The 18,997-nt window shown below is 44.6% G+C and overlaps 1 protein-coding gene across 1 annotated transcript; it reads right to left on the reverse strand.

Annotated features, from left to right (window-relative positions):
* Positions 1 to 760: 760 nt before the first annotated feature.
* Positions 761 to 6,093, reverse strand: tmem74b (transmembrane protein 74B). Its single transcript, XM_068000208.1, has 2 exons — positions 5,722 to 6,093; positions 761 to 4,620 (listed from the first exon to the last, which is right to left on the reverse strand). Exon 2 carries the CDS (start codon positions 4,569 to 4,571, stop codon positions 3,783 to 3,785), a length of 789 nt encoding a protein of 262 aa, XP_067856309.1. The 5' UTR covers positions 4,572 to 4,620; positions 5,722 to 6,093; the 3' UTR covers positions 761 to 3,782.
* Between the last annotated feature and the right edge of the window lie 12,904 nt (positions 6,094 to 18,997).

The following is an 18,997-nucleotide window of genomic DNA, read 5'->3' on the forward strand; positions in this document are numbered from 1 at the left end:
CCTACTGCCACATACAGGGACACGGCAGCACATGCAGAGTCAGAATACAAGCATCGGCACTGACTCCCCCTCGCACTGATGGTTTTGCAGGGCTACAGTATTTGATCAAGTAACTCAACATACCAGACGGTGCATGAATAATTTCTCAGGGCAGATGAAGGCTTCAAATACTCTCCTCTAACAGAAAGAATTTGCATTTATATAGTGCCTTTCATGACCTCAGGACATCCCAAAGTACTTTACAGCCAATGAAGTACTTTTGAAGTATAGTCACTGTTGTAATGTGGGCAATACAGCATCCAATTTGTGCACAGCAAGATCCCACAAACAGCAAGGTGATAATGACCAGGTAAACTGTTTTAGTGATGTTGATTGAGGGATAAATATTGGCCAGGACACCGGATGGAGCACCCCTGCTCTTCGCCAAATAGTGCCATGGAATCTTTTACGCCTACGTGATAGGGCAAAAGAGCCCTTGGATTAACGTCTCATTCAAAAGACGGCACCGCCGACACTGCAGCGCTCCCTCGGTACTGCACTGTCGGCTTAGATTTTATGCTCATAGTCTCTGGCAGTGGGACTTGAATCCACGACCTTTTCTGACCCAAAGGAGAGGATGCTACCCACTGAGCCATGGCTGATACCTTAATGCTGGTGCCAGAAACAGGAAAGTACTCTATCTCCCAGTGTTAACATCCCATACCTTGATCGTAGAGAATTCACCAAAAAAATTAGAAGCAAATGAAAAAATTGTGCCACAAGAGTCTTCCATTTATTTCTTTATTATCTCATGATTTTTGTAGGCACGGCAGAACAATGGATACTTTATACAATGTAGGTTTGATTAAAAAGTGATAAAAAGTGATTATGCAGAGAAAAGTCACCAAATTTATGAATAAACTTGAAAACATCCCATCAAGTTCTCAAGCATTATAACGAAACCTGCAGCTTGGGACTTGCAGTGTTTTGTCAAAGCACACAGCCACTTACTAGAAGGGAACACTTTACACTGCCCTGCAGACAATGTATACTTGACAAGATATTTACACATCAGAAATATTGCACCATTAAAAAAGTAAAAAAAAACCTCCGTCTCCTAGCTGCTAACAGTCTGTTTCGAAGCCCTATGATATATAATAGACAGCAGAATATAATGGTACATTTTGGTATAGTGTCTATATGTTATACAGTATATACTGAAGATTTTACGACAGGAAGATAGCCTCAGGTTAATTGCATACTTTAGAGATAATATATAATTAAACTTTCTGAATCCGAGGGTTTATGAATTCATTAAAAAATAAAATCTGTATAACGTTGCCCTTTGAAGTGTTACTACCTTCTGTGAAGTTGTACGTTTTAACTAATAGGAACAAGACAATGTACAAATGTTGCAAAGACTGCCAACTATCTCTGTGAAGTAACAGTATGACAAGTTTTAACCAAACTCTTTTTTATTTTTCCAGTTTCTTCCCCCATCTCTCTTGAAGGTGCTGATTCTATTCTGGGTACAGTTCAATGGGCCCTAAGAGCCTGTGTCTCGTCCAATTGGCAATTCATTATGTGAGGCCTGGACAGTGAATGTTGGCTTGACATCAGAGTGTGATCACGAACTGTCCACATACATGCACTTTTCAGCTGGTGGGGGGTCACTGGACAGTGATAAGGAGCAGAAACTTTGGCTAATTTTCCCTTCTCTATCCCAAGAGCAATCAGACCAATTGCAGCATGTCAATGAAACGCAAAGGAGACATTTAAGAGCCAGACATGTTATAGAGAAGAGCCAAAAGCCTGATCCTTATGGCAGAGGTCTAAGCTATGAGGTAACTGAGAGATGACCTTGTAAATGGTACAGAAAAGGCAAATCAAGCACAAACCATAATGGTGGGACGAGGTGGGCAGCTACTGAAAGGCAAATTTATGACAAGAAATTTTACTTCACACAAGCTTCTTCTTCAGTACCATGGAATGGGTCGGGAAGGCAAAAACTCCGGAAATGTTGGATACTGGACTGTAGAGTTTTTTTTACAGGCAAATAAGCTAGAATGCACCAAATGCCCTTCCTATTGTTCCTTCATTGTCACTGTGTCAGAATCCTGGAACTCCCGACCTAACAGCACTGTGGGAGCACATTCACCACACGGACTGCAGCGGTTCAAGAAGAAGGCTCATCACCAACTTCTCAAGGGCAGCTAGGGATGGGCAATACATGCTAACCTTGCCAGCGATGCCCACATCCCGAGAATTATTTTTTAAAGCTTACCTTGTGCTTTTGTGAACCTTTCCCACCCTAAATGAGATCAGTGAACTCAACACAGAGACTGGGAATTGAACCTGGGACCTTCTGGTCTGTATGACTCAGTGGGGGTGAATTTCTATGGAGGTTCTCCCACTCGTTCACTGTGACTTCAGCAGAGGGACCACAGGAACCCTAGAAAAACAGTGTAAACAGAGTTTATGCCATTTTACCGGGTTTCCGCGACTCTTCTGCCAAAGTTATGGTGGATCAGTGGGAGAATCCCCAGAGACATTCACCTCCGTTGCAACACTAGAGTTTGCATTCACACACATTGTGTTGTCTGAAAGGCTGGTCTTAAAAATAGTGTAAAGATTATTTCTAATACTTTAAGCTGTTGTCCCAGTACACGTAAAAAATAAACAATCTGCATAACCCCTTGACTATAAAATGTCAACTATTCAGCATTTAAATACTTGTATCAAATAAGGGGGTTGTGTTATATTATAACATAATCATTCTACAACACTCTCATTTGGACTGTCAATGGCATTTTACTGATGCCCTGTGCGTGTAAGACTCAGTGTATGTGGTGTCCAGTCTGTTTGGGAACCAGTTGGTTTTAGACCCTGTTGGCTTGGGATATTGGTGTGGAATCCTGTCTGTGTGGGATGTTGTTAGTATAAGATATAGTCAGTGTTGGGTCATGTGTGGGATCCATTCTTTATGGGATCCAGTCTGTGAAGGGAGCTGTTGGTGTAGGATCCTCTTTGTTTGGTGTTAGATTCTGCCTGTATGGGATGCAGTCCATGTGGGATAAAGTTTGTGTGGGATTCAGTCAGTGGAAAATGCTGTCTGTGTGGGATGTCATTGCTGTGGATCTAGTCTGTATGGGATCCAGTCTGTGTGGGATGTCATTGCTGTGGATCTAGTCTGTATGGGATCCAGTCTGTGTGGGATGTCATTGCTGTGGATCTAGTCTGTATGGGATCCAGTCTGTTGGTGATGTCATTGCTATGGGTCCAGTTTGTATGGGATCCAGTTTGTGTGGGATGTTATTGCTGTGGGATGAAATCTGTCTGGGATCCAATCGGTCTAGTATCCAGTCCATATGGGATCCAGGACATGCTGTATTTTGTAGTGATGTTGGATTTTTAGTCACCACACCCGTTCAGTGTTTGAGGCTGTGTTGCAGGATTACTCCTATGTACAGGGCTAGGGAGATGTGACCCCCTTTTTAAAATATTCCAACCATTGACATTCATTTAACGTCAATCTCCCCCTGCTCACGGGCTGTATCCGTTAGACTGGGAGCGGATTTTCATGGTGTGACGAATGCACGGATTGTAGAGCCGAGGTTTGAAACTCGGTTCCCTGGGTCGGTGCGGAGTGTGTTACGTTGCATTTTATCACAAAAAATTGCAAATAAATGCTTGCGTTTAAATACTCTCGGAATAAAGGACGTCTTGGAAAGCTCTCACAGAAACGGGAATTAAGGGGATTAAGCACAGATTTGGAGAGAGAGATAGGGGGCGGCTGTGCTTCTTCAGGAGCCGGTCTGGCTGAGATTCTCGGAGACCTGGACGACCTCAGACTCCACCAGCGACTGAAGACCCTCGCCGTCCGTTGGTCTCATTCTCAGGTTTATGGACCCATAGGTCTTTCTAGATCTGCCAGTGACCATGAAGTTCCTTCTCCCGTACAGCTCGCCCTTGCAGATAGAGACCATGAGGAGCAAGGAGAGCAGCATCCCTCCCAGGGTCAGGAGCCCCAGGCCGGCGATGATGCACTTGTCCAAATGGGAGCCCAACAGGGCGTAATGCAACTCCAGCTGCTCCATCTCCCGGGCTGTCACCGTGTCTGGATCCACCTTGGAGTCCCTCGGGATGGCGTAAGCGATAACCACCAGGCTGATGCCGGCCACCAGAAACACCAGCGCCACGATGAACCCATAGTCAACCGACTGGCCGCTCCCCTCCGATTCCGGATCATCCTCGGACCGAGGAGACGTCTCCTGGGGTCTCTCCTGGGTGCCATGGGTGGGCACAGCCCCTGCCCTGCCCGGGGACGCGTGCCCCCCGCCGTTGCCGGCCGGTGGGCTGCAAGGGTTGGGGTTCAGTGGGTGAAGCCGGGAACTGAAGGTGGTCTCTTGCTCCTGATCGCGGGAGAGGGCTTGGCCGTTGGAGATGGGAGCTTTCCTTGGTGCTGAGATCACCCGGCTCCAGGGAGCGGCGGCGCCGCCGTTGACTGTCAACTGAGCCCGGGAGCCATGGCTTCTGTCGCCGGCTTCGATGTTCCTCAGTTCCAGGGGATGATAGCATTCCGCAGACGCCATTGGAAGTCGATTGCCCTGTTCATCCCAGCGACCCTCAACTGCAATGACCCTGCAAACCGGAGACAGGGAGAGAAACAGGACTTTCTGAGTTAAACATGGAGCCACATCAGGTGCAGAAACACTTTACAGATCACCCAACCGTCCAAGGGTGCAAAGCAACCCGAAAGACCTCCAGTGGGGGGACTGGAAGGGGGGGGGGGGGGTTTGATGGATTTGGGAGGTGTAATAACTCTCCAATATTCGGTCTGCAGTTAACCCTTGGAGGGACAGCTGCACAGTTTAACCAATTTAGAGAGAGGCAACGCCAACACCCGTCAACATGGAGAGATCTGACAACCCGTTACAAATGAAACATGATGTGTCGTTGCCGGGGAACACCTCGATACATCCAGAAAAACCTTCCTTTTTTTAAATTAAAATGCACTGAAGGACAACAAGACTCTTCAGCCGGCCCTATCTCCCCTCAAACTCCAGCACAGGGCGCACCGTCTCCTCAAATGTTGGGATTGCTCCAGTTTCTCGGTGTTGGAGTGATCCCCTCTTTGGAATATTCAGTAAGGAGTCACTCCCCTCCTCCTCCTCCCCAAACCCCGGAGGGAGTCACTCACCCCCCGGGAGGACTCTGCTCTTGGGGACCAGTCTCACCATCCCAGTCCCTCAAAAGGTTTTCATTTTACAACAGTAAAACCCCAAACCCCCCACCCCCACCCCCCCCCCAAACTCCCTCTGGTGCGTTTTGTATGGAGTCGCTCTTTCCATTCGCTGCTTGCTCTCCTACAGACTGTGTCCTGGGTTCCCAAAAACAAGGGGAGCGGAAGGATAAGGACGGGGGTTAAATCCTCTCCCCTTTTTTTCCCCCTCGGTGCTTTTTAAGTTAAACGGTGCACGAAAGAGGAACGAGGTGAAGTTAATCATTGGATAGAGGACAAAGTGCCAATAACAAGGTTCCTTGGACCAGTACAAAGTGATGTCCCTCTCTCACATCATAACCTGATCATATTGGACTCTCCTTCTCCCACCCGCTGCATTCCCACCCTTCTCACTCAAACTGAACATAAAAAAAATATCCAAAGTTTCTCGCCTTCGATTATTTCATCAATTGCATTTTCAGCAGAGACGCGTTAGTGAGTTCGGTGTGGCAGCCTGGTACCTGGATTATTTTTAATCTTGCCAGATTCGAGCAGTCCCACATTAAAAGGTTCCAGTTTAGAGGCGCAGCCGACGAGCCGGTGAATCGGGGAGGCGAGAGAGAGAGAGAAACAGGACAGAACCTCTACAATGGCGCCTGTCACCAGCAGCGAGCCGGGGCTCGGCTGGATTCAGGCCATTTGTCTGTTAGCAGGGTGGTGACATCTGCATCCAACATTCCCAGGATCTGGAGCCGGCCCCTGGTGCAGTCACTGCCGGTTAAAGGCGTCCCTCGGAAACTGCTACATTTTCAGCCATCGAACCACTGCCCCGAATTTGCAGGAATTCCACACCCGGCACAATTATTTACAGCAACTTCGCTCCCGACGGTAACTTGCCTCCAAATGTTGTTATTGCACAAAGTCAGCAAACGTCCTTAATCTGTCACACGCTGACACAGGCTACTGCAAGATGTCAGACTCTGTAACTCGCAGATAACAACCGTGCGTCTATCCTAATCCAGGCGCTGTTTGCCCGAGATGAAAGGGTTGATGCAAGTCACATTTAGAAGCTAATCTGCTGACTCCTGCTCCAAGGATACCTCTCCCCCCTCGCCTCGATTATCCTTTAACTCTTTCCACTCTCCACACAGGAACCACTACAGGCATCGAACACACGATTCCGGATTCCCAGCCACCTGCCAATAGGGGGCTTTAGAGTGAGAATCGCAGCCACTCCCCGCCTCGCCAACCTGCTGTGTATCGGGTAATTGCTGTAAAGTCCCTCCAGATCATTGTGAACAACTCACGTTCTCTGCATCCCCCCGACCACCCCGCTCCCTCCCCTGGCTGGAGTTTGCGTGCCATGCATTCATGATTTATTCAGGCTGTGGGCTCTGCTCACCCCCCCCCCCCGCCCCGTGAGCTTCCCACGGTTCAGTGTGAGTTTGGGCTGATTCTGTCTGACGTGCCGTTCAGTCCCTTATCCACAGTCACAAGGGTGCACACTGGGATTACTGGCACGCAACTCTCTCCCCCTGCAAATAAATCACCCCCTGCCAATAAAGCACCCCCTGCAAATAAAATCACTCCCTGCAAATAAATCACTCCCTGCAAATAAAATCACTCCTTGCAAATAAATCACCCCCTGCAAATAAAATCACTCCCTGAAAATAAATCACTCCCTGCAAATAAAATGCACTCCCTGCAAATAAAATCACCCCCTGCAAGTAAAATCACTGCCTGCAAATAAAATCACCCCCTGCAAAGAAAATCACTCCCTGCAAATAAATCACCCCCTGCAAGTAAAATCACTGCCTGCAAATAAAATCACCCCCTGCAAATAAATCACCCCCTGCAAGTAAATCACTGCCTGCAAAGAAAATCACTCCCTGCAAATAAATCACTGCCTGCAAATAAAATCACCCCCTGCAAAGAAAATCACTGCCTGCAAATAAAATCACCCCCTGCAAAGAAAATCACTCCCTGCAAATAAATCACCCCCTGCAAGCAAATCACTGCCTGCAAATAAAATCACCCCCTGCAAGTAAATCACTGCCTGCAAATAAAATCACCCCCTGCAAAGAAAATCACTCCCTGCAAATAAAATCACCCCCTGCAAATAAAATCACCCCCTGCAAATAAAATCACCCCCTGCAAGTAAATCACTGCCTGCAAATAAAATCACCCCCTGCAAAAAAAATCACTCCCTGCAAGTAAAATCACTCCCTGCAAAGAAAATCACTCCCTGCATATAAATCACCCCCTGCAAGTAAATCACTGCCTGCAAATAAAATCACCCCCTGCAAAGAAAATCACTCCCTGCAAGTAAAATCACCCCCTGCAAAGAAAATCACTCCCTGCAAATAAATCACCCCCTGCAAGTAAATCACTGCCTGCAAATAAAATCACCCCCTGCAAAGAAAATCACTGCCTGCAAATAAAATCACCCCCTGCAAAGAAAATCACTCCCTGCAAGTAAAATCACCCCCTGCAAAGAAAATCACTCCCTGCAAGTAAATCACTGCCTGCAAAGAAAATCACTCCCTGCAAATAAATCACTGCCTGCAAATAAAATCACCCCCTGCAAAGAAAATCACTCCCTGCAAATAAATCACCCCCTGCAAGCAAATCACTGCCTGCAAATAAAATCACCCCCTGCAAAGAAAATCACTCCCTGCAAATAAAATCACCCCCTGCAAATAAAATCACCCCCTGCAAGTAAATCACTCCCTGCAAATAAAATCACCCCCTGCAAATAAAATCACCCCCTGCAAGTAAATCACTGCCTGCAAATAAAATCACCCCCTGCAAAGAAAATCACTCCCTGCAAGTAAAATCACCCCCTGCAAAGAAAATCACTCCCTGCATATAAATCACCCCCTGCAAGTAAATCACTGCCTGCAAATAAAATCACCCCCTGCAAAGAAAATCACTCCCTGCAAGTAAAATCACCCCCTGCAAATAAAGTACCTCCCCCCTCGCCCTCTGCAAATAAAGCAAACCTCCCGCGACCTGAGAGACACCGATCTCCTAAACCAAGATATCAGAACTCGCCGGCCGGACAGGTACAGCGGCAGTCTTTCCAGGACTATCGCACATCAGGAGCTGATACATGGACATCGCGGGCCTCTTAAACACTGCCCCCCCACCCCCTGTAATGGGGATCCTCCTGCAATGGGAGGCACGGGAAAGGGGGCAGTCACGCCGTGTCCCGGGATTCAAGGACGGCCGCAGACAGACGGTGACCTTCACCTTCAAGGCTTCCTGCCAAATGTGACCGGCGGCGAAGGGATGAAGATTCCCTGGGAATCGCTCGGTGAGAACGGACAAACAAGGAGAAGCGGTTTGAATGTTAGAACCTACCTGGGATGGAAAGCTGCCGCTGCAGAGATTTACTTTTAATTGTTGCCCGAGTGGAATTGGGAGTCTGGGAGACTGGGAGATGGGAACCGGGAGCTGCAGCCTGGGGCTGGGAGATAGGAAGAGCCCGGGAGCCAGAGCCTGGAGCCAGGTAACAGGCTGTGGATGGACTGAGTCCGGCCAGGCGCATGTAACCAGATCCGAGTTGTTTCATCAGCATCAGCCTGGCCTCGCAGCGAGACAAAGTCAAACTGCAGGAGCTGAGATCGATAGACTAACCAAGCAGTAAACTGACGCTCTGTTTTACACCGTTTCTTCGGGGCAAACCTTTCACTGGATGTTTTCATTACATTTTTCAGAAAATATACATTTGCCTCCGTAACAACCGTCCAGGAAAGGCCAAGAAATCACCCAATCTTGAATGGCTTTGAGACATTTCTGAGAGGTAGCAAGAGCGGGATATTAACGCTCTTGTGCACCATATATTATATATATATATACACACATTATACACCACATATAGGCCTTATGTAAAACCTTTATACACGATATATATAAAACGTAAATAGTGTATAACATTTATATACTGTACACATAAACCTTGTATACTATATACACACTTCATATAGTATTTACATATATATAAACCTTGTAAACTAGATATACCTCATACTGTATATATAACCTTTATACACTGTACACATAAACCTTATGTAATATATACACCTTATATAATGATTACACACATATATATAAACCCCATACACTGTATATGCACCTCACACTGTATACATAACCTTTATATACTGTACATAAACCTTATATACAATATACACATATACAGCGCTTATATAGCATTTACATATATAAACCGTATACAATATATATATACTTCATATACTGTGTACATAACCTTTATATACAGTACATAAACGTTATGTACTATATACACACCATATATACTTTATACATACATCTTATATGCTGTATATATAACCTTTATATACTGTATGTAAACCTTATAATTACTTTAAAGGCACTATATAAATGCAAGTTATATACGGTGGCCCTGAATTTCCACTTTGGGTGCAATCTGCAATGGGCACAAATTGGGTTGGGGGAGTTTTAGTCCGAGTTTCTGCTAAAATGAACTAACAGAGTCACAAACATAAAATCTTCCATGAATCAGCACAATCCGGCAGCTTAACAGAGTGTAATCGTTTATTCTATTTTTTTGCAATAAATTGGTGTATTTAAGATGTATTTACGAGTGGTAACATTGTGAAGTTTTATTAATACAGCTGAAAATGGGTTTATCACAAACAATAAGCATTTTTAATCAGGGTGTCCAGTCCTCCACCTGTGAGTAAACTGATTTTAAATCACTGAAAATGACTTTAAAAAACTATACTGAAGCATTTACTAGTTTAATTGTTGTACACTAGTCAGTTTCATAGTAAATTAAATATTTTTTAATATTTAAAAATGTTTAAAATGTGCCTACTAGTGCCTGTGTGCCTTAGAAAACAAGTGTAACTTTAAGACCCTCCTTGAATGGCCGCAGGCGGTGCAATCGGCAGAAACTCACCATCCTCGTTATTTTGATTGGGGGGCCGCGGCCAGTTTTGTGGGCAGGGCTGGCTTCAGCGCGATGATTTTTGAGCCAGCGCAAAACATAGCAAAAACTCGAATTATGCTGGGTGTAAATTTCGCCCGGTGTAAATTGAAATTCCGCCACATTCTGTGCTGATTCGGCCGGATTGCGCTGAAAAAGCCAGTGCAGTCCAGCGGAAACTCAGGTATAAAAACAGAGAGTGCTGGAGAAGCTCAGCTAGTGAGGCAGCGTCTGTGGAGAAAGAAACAGAGTTAACGTTTCAGGTTAAGACCTTTTGTCAGAATTGTCAGATGTTAAACGGAAACTCAGGTCCAGTAGGTATAAATCTAACTAACCCATTGAGCACGATTTGAAACAGGTTTGAGTGCAGTGAGCAGGAGCAGTGGAATTACTCTTAAAAAGCTTTGCAGGGCAGGGATGGGACTGCGGGGCCACCACAATCACTAATGCCCCTTCTACCCTTTCCATACAGTGACTCAAAACCAAAGCCCAGGGTGAGGGCTCCAACCAACGCAATGTGACAGTCGGAACAGCCAGGATCCAAGCCATCTGTGAGTCGATTCAATGCCTGTTTTGTACCAGCGGCTTTAAGGTTGCTGTCCCATTATGTTCATGAATATTTGGCGCAGAGTGACTGATCTCGATTGTGCAATGATGGTCCCAAACTCTACCACCCCCTGCAGTTAGGTCAGCGTCACTGCCCACATGTGGCTAATTGGGAATCCAGATGTGGCTAATTGCATTTCTGATCAGTAAATAAATAGAACAATAGACACAGTGGTTGGACATGTGATCATAATACTCGTTATCGCGCGGTTACCGAATGGTGGTAGATGCTTGTTAAGTAAATATACATGTGAAGTGGTTTAACATGTATACACACATAAAGTAAATATACACATATTTAGCTGTACTGTTTAAGTGTATGTAAGGTGTTTTCTATTAAAATTAGTGCATGTGGCTAAAACGATGTCACCTGTAGTCACACCTGTGGCTAGTCAGCAATTTCTATTGGACAGCAAAGAAACCAGTTCTCACTGTAATGGCAAACTGTGGCCAATTTATACAAAAGATCATCCAGCAGGTCCCGATAAACCCCACCAAATGGTGTCAAATGGACTGATTCTGGAAACTAAATCTGTTCCTTGAGGTGTTGCAACTTGAAACTCCTGAACTAGCCATCAGATTCCTTCACACCTCCAGCACCTGAGATAAAGCTTTCATGATTGGCTGACTTTGCCAGAATATAAAAGCAAACTGGCCGCTTTACTGCTGATTATTAGTCAATCAAACTGAACTAACTGATACGATTGAGAAAGCCCCAGCCCTGTTGATTGTATGGGAGCTTGTTGAGCTGATGGTTTTGTACATAAAGCAGAGATTGATTGGCAGGTTAACCATTTCAGTGCCAGCCCGTTGGGCTGGTGTTCATTCAGATCTAGATCACAAAAGGGAGTTCGAGAACTCCCCAGCCTTCAGTGCTGCAGCATCTACTCCCCATCTCCGGGCTCCAACATGCCACTTGCGGCAGGCAATACAGAGCCAGAGGCAGTGTCAGCTTAGTGGGCTCTACATTGGAAGGTTCTGGTGTCAAATCCTAGTCCAGGACCTAGCCATATGTCAGCTGTGGCTCAGATAGTAGCACTCTTGCCACTAAATCAGAAAGTTGTGGGTTCATAGTCCCACTCCAGAGACTTGAGTACTTAATCCAGACTAACAATTCAGTGGAGTACTGAGGGAGTGCTGCACTGTCAGAAGATGGGATGTTAAACTGTGACCCCATCTGTCCTCTCAGGTGGATGTAGAAGATCCTGTGGTACTATTCAAAGAAGAGAAGGGGTGTTCTCCCTGTGTCCTGGCCAATATTTATCTCTTGACCAACAATACTAAAACAGATGATCTGGTCATTTATCTCATTGCTGTTTGTGGGATCTTGCTGTGCGCAAATTGGCTGCCGTGTTTCCTACATTACAACGGTGACTATACTTCATTGGCTGTATAGTGTTTTGGGACGTCCCGAGGTTGTGAAAGGCGCTATATAAATGCAAGTCTTTCATTCTTTAACATAGGGGCTGAAATGCATCATCCCCCACAGCAGTTCTGTGGTGCAAGGAGGTCTAACAGAGGTGGGATTTCTGGGATGCACCAGATCTCTGCTTAGACTTCCAATTCATGGAGGGGCTTGGGGTGGGTGGAACCTCCATCCATCCCAAATCATGGGCCCCTGAATTCAGAGAGGGTCTGATTAAAGGGAGGGGATTTCCTTGGCTGAAGCCTCCCCTTTAAAAGATCTTGCTGGCCAGCGGTGGCATGAATAGCACCACTGTTACCCCAACCTCTACCTTTGGTGGGTGCCAAAGATGAACCCATACTGATACAAGCACCATTTTTGGCATTCAAATGGTGCGACCTCCATCCTGACCCCAGACAATGGAGGTCATCGGCCTCCACACTTCTGCTGGCGGACTGGAGCTGAGGATTTTCAGCCCTATAATCCAGGCTGACACTTCAGTGCAGTACTGAGGGAGTGCCGTATTGTCAGAGGTGAGATGTTGAACTGAAGGCCTCCCTGCCTCGTAGATGTAAAAGATCCCACGGCACTTTTGGAAGAGAACTGGGAGAATTCGTCCCACAACTAACACCACCAAAACAGATTAACTGGTCATTCATCTCATTGCTGCATGTGGGATCTTGCTGTGCACAATTCGACTGCTTCGTTTACCCAAAATAAATTTTTCAACTATTTAAAATTATTTTTGTATTCTTCCCTCCCCAGTCTACCCAGCCCAAAATGATACTTGGGCTAATAAGGTTAAATTATGAGGACAGGTTGCATAAACTAGGCTTGTATTTCCTTGAGCACAGAAGATTAAGGGGTGATCTAATTGAGGTGATTAAGATGATTAAACGAATTGATAAGGTAGATAGGGAGAAACTATTTCCTTTGGTGGGGTAGTCCAGAAAAAGGGGGCATAACCTTAAAATTAGAGCTGAGCCGTTCAGGAGTGATGTCAGGAAGCACTTCTTCACACAAAGGGGAGCGGAAATCTGGAACCCTCTGCCTCCAAAATATATTTTATCTATAGATAAATATATATAAAATGCGTGTATGTGTATGCTCCTGTGTGCAAGCTTCTGATTTGTTTTGACCAAAAGGACTTTGAAAACATTCTAGAGTGATTGATTGGCTCAGTATATGCTTTTTTATTGGTAGATTTTATAAAAACATAAGAAATAGGAGCAGGAGTAGGCCATACAGCCTCTTGAGCCTGCTCCGTCATTCAATAAAATCATGGCTGATCTTCGACCTCAACTCCACTTTCCCGTCCGATCCCCCCTTGATTCCCCTAGAGTCCAAAAATCTATTTATCTCAGCCTTGAATATACTCAATGATTCAGCATCCACAGCCCTCAGGGGTAGAGAATTCCAAAGATTCACAACCCTCTGCGTGAAGAAAATCCTCCTCATCTCAGTGTTAAATGGCCGACCCCTTATCCTGAGACTATGCCTCTTAGTTCTAGACTCTTCAACCAGGGGAAACAACCTGTCAACATCTACCCTGTCAAGCCCCCTCAGAATCTTACATGTTTCGATGAGATCACCTCTCATTCTTCTAAACTCCCGAGGGTATAGGCCCATTCTACTCAATCTCTCTTCATAGGACAACCCTCTCAGCCCACGAATCAATCTAGTGAACCTTCATTGCACCGCCTCCAAGGCAAATATATCCTTCCTTAGACAAGGAGACCAAAACTGTACACAGTACTCCAAGTGTAGTCTCACCAAAGCCCTGTACAATTGTAGTAAGATTTCCTTACTCTTGTACTCCAACCCCCTTGCAATAATGGTCAACTTGCTATTTGCCTTCCTAATTGCTTGCTTTACCTGCATGCTAACATTTTGCGTTTCTTGTACGAGGACACCCAAGTCTCTCTGAACACCAACATTTAATAGTTTCCCACCATTTAAAAAATAATCTGTTTTTCTATTATTCCTACCAAAGTAAATAACCTCACATTTCCCCTCATTATACTCCATCTGCCACCTTCTTGCCCACTCACTGTCTATATCCCTTTGCAGATTTTTTGTGTCCTCCTCACAGCTTACATTCCCACCTGGCTTTGTATCATCAGCAAAGGGATACATTACACTCAGTCCCTTCATCTAGGTCATTAATATAGATTGTAAATAGCTGAGGCCCAAGCACTGATCCTTGTGGCACTCCACTAGTTACAGCCTGCCAACCTGAAAATGACCCGTTTATCCCTACTCTCTGTTTTCTGACGGTTAACCAATCCTCTATCCAGGCTAATATGTTACCCCCAATCCCATGAACCCTTATCTTGTTTAACCACCTTTTATGTGGCACCTTATTGAAAGCTTTTTCAAAATCTAAATACACTACCATCACTTTATCTACCCTGCTAATTACATCCTCAAAAAACTCTAATAGATTTGTCAAATACAATTTCCCTTTCATAAACCATGTTGACTCTGCCTAATCATGTAATGATTTTCTAAGTGTCCTGTTACCACTTTCTTAATAATGGATTCCAGCATTTTCCCGACGACTGGTATCAGGCTAACTGCCCTGTAGTTCACTCTTTTCTCTCTTTCTCCTTTCTTGAATAGCGGGGTTACATTTGCTAACTTCCAATATGCTGGGACCGTTCAGGAATCAAAGGAATTTTGGAAGATCATAACCAATGCATCCACTATCTCTGCAGGCACCTCTTTTAGAACCCTCGGATGTGGGCCATCAGGTCCAGGGGATTTATCAGCTTTTAGTCCCATTAGTTTCTCCAGTAATTTTCCTCTACTAATATTAATTATTTTAATTTCCTCACTCTCATTAGCCCCTTGGTTCCCCATTTTCATCACTTCTCACAGTTACAGAGGTGAGATTTGATGTTATGTTAGGAATATGAAATTTAAGCACACCGATAAAGCATGATACCTGAAGTGAAGGAAGTGTGGGCAGACATACCATTTAGTTAGATTAGATATATAGATAGATAGATAGACAGATAGGTGGATGATATGGAAAGTAAATAAATCAATAAATTAAAATACGTGTGTATTAAATTAGTGTTTCCCTAAATCCCATAATCTTACAGTGAGGTTCAGGTGCTGCAGTTAAGTAATTTTCTATCCACTAGTTCAGACAATTAGGGTACAGAGTGGCTTTATACTGGAACTGGGGTAGCAGGAGGTCCAGAAAGCTTTATAATGCGACAGGACAATGGGATTTTAGGGAGCTTTATACTGGAACAGGGCAATGGGAGTACAGAGAGCTTTATACTAGAATGGGGCGATGGGAGTTCAGAGTGCTTTATAATGGAACAAGTGGGAATGGGGGTTTGGAGTACTTTATAGTGGAATAAGTGGGAATGGGGTTTAGAGTACTTTATAGTGGAACAAATTGGGGGGGGGTGTGGTGTTTAGAGTGCTTTATAATGGAACAAGTGGGAATGGAGGTTTATAGTGCTGTATACTGGAACAAGTGGGAATGGGGGTTTTATAGTGCTGTATACTGGAACAAGTGGGAATGGGGGTTTTATAGTGCTGTATACTGGAACAAGTGGGAATGTGGGTTTTATAGTGCTGTATACTGGAACAAGTGGGAATGGGGTTTACAGTGCTTCATTTTGTGATATGGGGCAATGGAGTTCAGAGTGGTTTATAGGAAAAATTAGGAATGAATCAGATAGGAAAGGGTTAAAATTCCATTTTATTTAATATTTGGGGATCCTTATAACTACAGAACTGTTTTTATGGTTTAAAGAATACAGACACTAATAATAAGTCAATGGCCAAAGCCTATTGGCCATATACTGATAAAATTACTTTACCCATGTTTGCAAGAACACTAATCTTTAACACAGATTGTAAGTCCCCAGGACAAAGTTCCTGAATGACAACATGTGCCAGGTAAATCTCTGATCTGGACTAGACAACAGATGGTGCAGAAACACCATTAAGCAAAAATGCTGCTAATAGTTGCTCAGTTCTCACTCAGGTGCACTAAAGGGCCATGCAGCACGCAAAGTGGGGGACGTAATGCTTAACATATCATTTCCAGATTAAGAAGGAAAAGAAAGATTTGCATTTATATAGCCCCTTTCACGACCTTGGGACGTCCCAATGTGCTTTTCAGCCAATGAAGTACTTTTGAAGTGTAGTCACAGAAGGAGGCCATTCAACCTATCAAATCCATGCCGGCTCTATGCAAGAGCAATCCAGCTAGTCCCACTCCCCCGCCCTATCCCCATAGCCCTGCAAATTTTTTCCTTTCAAGTACTTATCCAGTTCCCTTTTGAAAGCCATGATTGAATCTGCCTCCACCAGCCCCTCGGGCAGTGCATTCCAGATCCTAACCACTCGCTGTGTAAAAATGTTTTTCCTCATGTCACCTTTGGTTCTTTTGCCAAACACCTTAAATCTGTCCTCTGGTTCTTGACCCTTCTGCCAATGGGAACAGTTTCTCTCAATCTACTCTGTCTAGACCCTGCATGATTTTGAATACCTCTATCAAATCTCCTCGCAACCGTCTCTGTTCCAAGGAGAACAACCCCAGCTTCTCCAGTCTGTACACGTAACTAAAGTCCCTCACCCCTGGAATCATTCTAGTAAATCTCTTCTGCACCCTCTCTAAAGCCTTCACATCTTTCCTAAAGTGCAGTGCCCAGAACTGGACACAATATTCCATATGTGGCCGAACCAGTGTTTTATAAAGGTTCACTTCCTTACTTTTGTACTCTATGCCTCTATTTATAAAGCCCAGGATCCCGTATGCTTTTTTAACCGCTTTCTCAACCTGCCCTGCCACCTTCAGCGATTTGTGTACACATATCCCCAAATCTCTCTGTTCCTGTACCCATTTTAGAATTGTGCCCTCTAGTTATAGTGCCTCTCCTCGTTCTTCCTACCGAAATGTATCACCTCGCATTTTTCTGCGTTAAATTTCATCTGCCATGTGTCCGCCCATGCCAACAGCCTGTCTATATCCTCTTGAAATCTATCACTATCCTCCTCACTGTTCACTACACTTCCAAGTTTTGTGTCATCTGCAAATTTGGAAATTGTGCCCTGTACACCCAAGTCCAAGTCATTAATATACATCAAAAAAAGCAGTGGTCCTAGTACCGACCCCCAGGGAAGACCACTGTACCCCTCCCTCCAGTCCGAAAAACAACTGTTCACCACTACTCTCTGCTTCCTGTTACTTAGCCAATTCTGTATCCATGTTGTTAATGCCTCTTTTATTCCATGGGCTTCAATCTTGATGACAAGCCTATTATGCAGCACTTTATCAAATGCCTTTTGAAAGTCCATATACAACACATCAACCGCATTGCCCTCATCTACCCTCTCTGTTACCTTATCAAAAAACTCTATCAAGTTAGTTAAACATGATTTGCCTTTAACAAATCCGTGCTGACTTTCCCTAATCAAATCCACACTTGTCCAAGTGACTGCTAATTCTGTCTCGGATTATCGTTTCTAAATGTTTCCCCACCACCGAGGTTAAACTGACTGGCCTATAGTTGCTGGGTTTATCCTTACACTGTTTTTTGAACAGGGGTGTAACATTTGCAATTCTCCAGTCCTCTGGCACCACCCCTGTATCTACGGATGTTTGGAAGATTATGGCCAGTACCTCCGCAATTTCCACCCTTCTCTCAGCAACCTAGGATGCATCCCATCCGACCGGGTGACTTATCTACTTTAAGTACAGCTAGCCCATCCAGTATCTCAACTACATCTTCCTTTAATGAGACTCTGGCAGCAGATGCAAAGTATTCATTTAGTACCTCGGCCATGCCCTCTGCCTCCATGAGTAGATCTCCTTTTTGGTCCCTAATCAGTCCCACCCCTCCTCTTACTACCCGTTTCTGTTCACATGCCTATAGAAGATGTTTGGATTCACTTTTATGTTAGCCGCCAGTCTATTCTCGTACTCTCTCTTTGCCCCTCTTATTTCCTTTTTCAATTCCCCTCTGAACTTTTTATATTTAGCCTGGTTCTCACTTGGGTTATCAACCTGACATCTGTCTTACGCCCCTTTTTTCTGCTTCATCTTACTCTCTATCTCTTTTGTCATCCAGGGAGTTCTGGCTTTAATTGCCTTACCTTTCTCCCTCATTTGAATGTATCTAAACTGTACCCGAACCATCTCCTCCTTAAAGGCTGCCCACTGTTCAATTACAGTTTTGCCTGCCAATCTTTGATTCCAATTTACCCGGGCCAGATCCGTTCTCATCCCACTGAAATTGGCCCACCTCCAATTGAGTATTTTTACTTTAGAGTGGTCCATGTCCTTTCCTATAGCTATTCTAAACTTTATGATACTATGATCGCTGTTCTCTAAGTGTTTCCCCACTGACACTTGCTCCACTTGGCCCGCCTCATTTCCCAGAACCAAATCCAGCAATGCCTCCTTCCTCGTTGGGCTGGAAACGTACTGGCCAAGAAAGTTCTCCTGAACACATTTCAAAAGTTCCTCCCTCTCTTTGCTCCTTATATTATTACTATCCCAGTCTATATTAGGATAGTTGAAGTCCCCCATTATCACTACTGTATGGCTTTTGCACCTCTCTGTAATTTCCCTGCAAATTTGCTCCTCTATATCCTTCCCACTAATTGGTGGCCTAGAGAATGCACCCAGTAGTGTAATGGCACCTCTATTGTTTCTTAACTCTAACCAAATAGATTCTGTCCTTCACCCCTCAAGGATATCCTCTCTCTCCAGCACTTCAATATTCTCCTTAATCAATTCTGCCACCCCCCCCACTTTCTTTTCTTTTCTTGTATCCAGGAA

The sequence above is a fragment of the Heptranchias perlo genome, chromosome 19 (assembly GCF_035084215.1).
Source record: "Heptranchias perlo isolate sHepPer1 chromosome 19, sHepPer1.hap1, whole genome shotgun sequence".
NCBI lineage: Eukaryota > Metazoa > Chordata > Chondrichthyes > Hexanchiformes > Hexanchidae > Heptranchias > Heptranchias perlo.

What these genes read in the sequence shown, in the direction of transcription:
- tmem74b (XM_068000208.1), bottom strand. Translation starts at nt 4,571, where the DNA reads ATGGCGTCTGCGGAATGCTATCATCCCCTGGAACTGAGGAACATCGAA.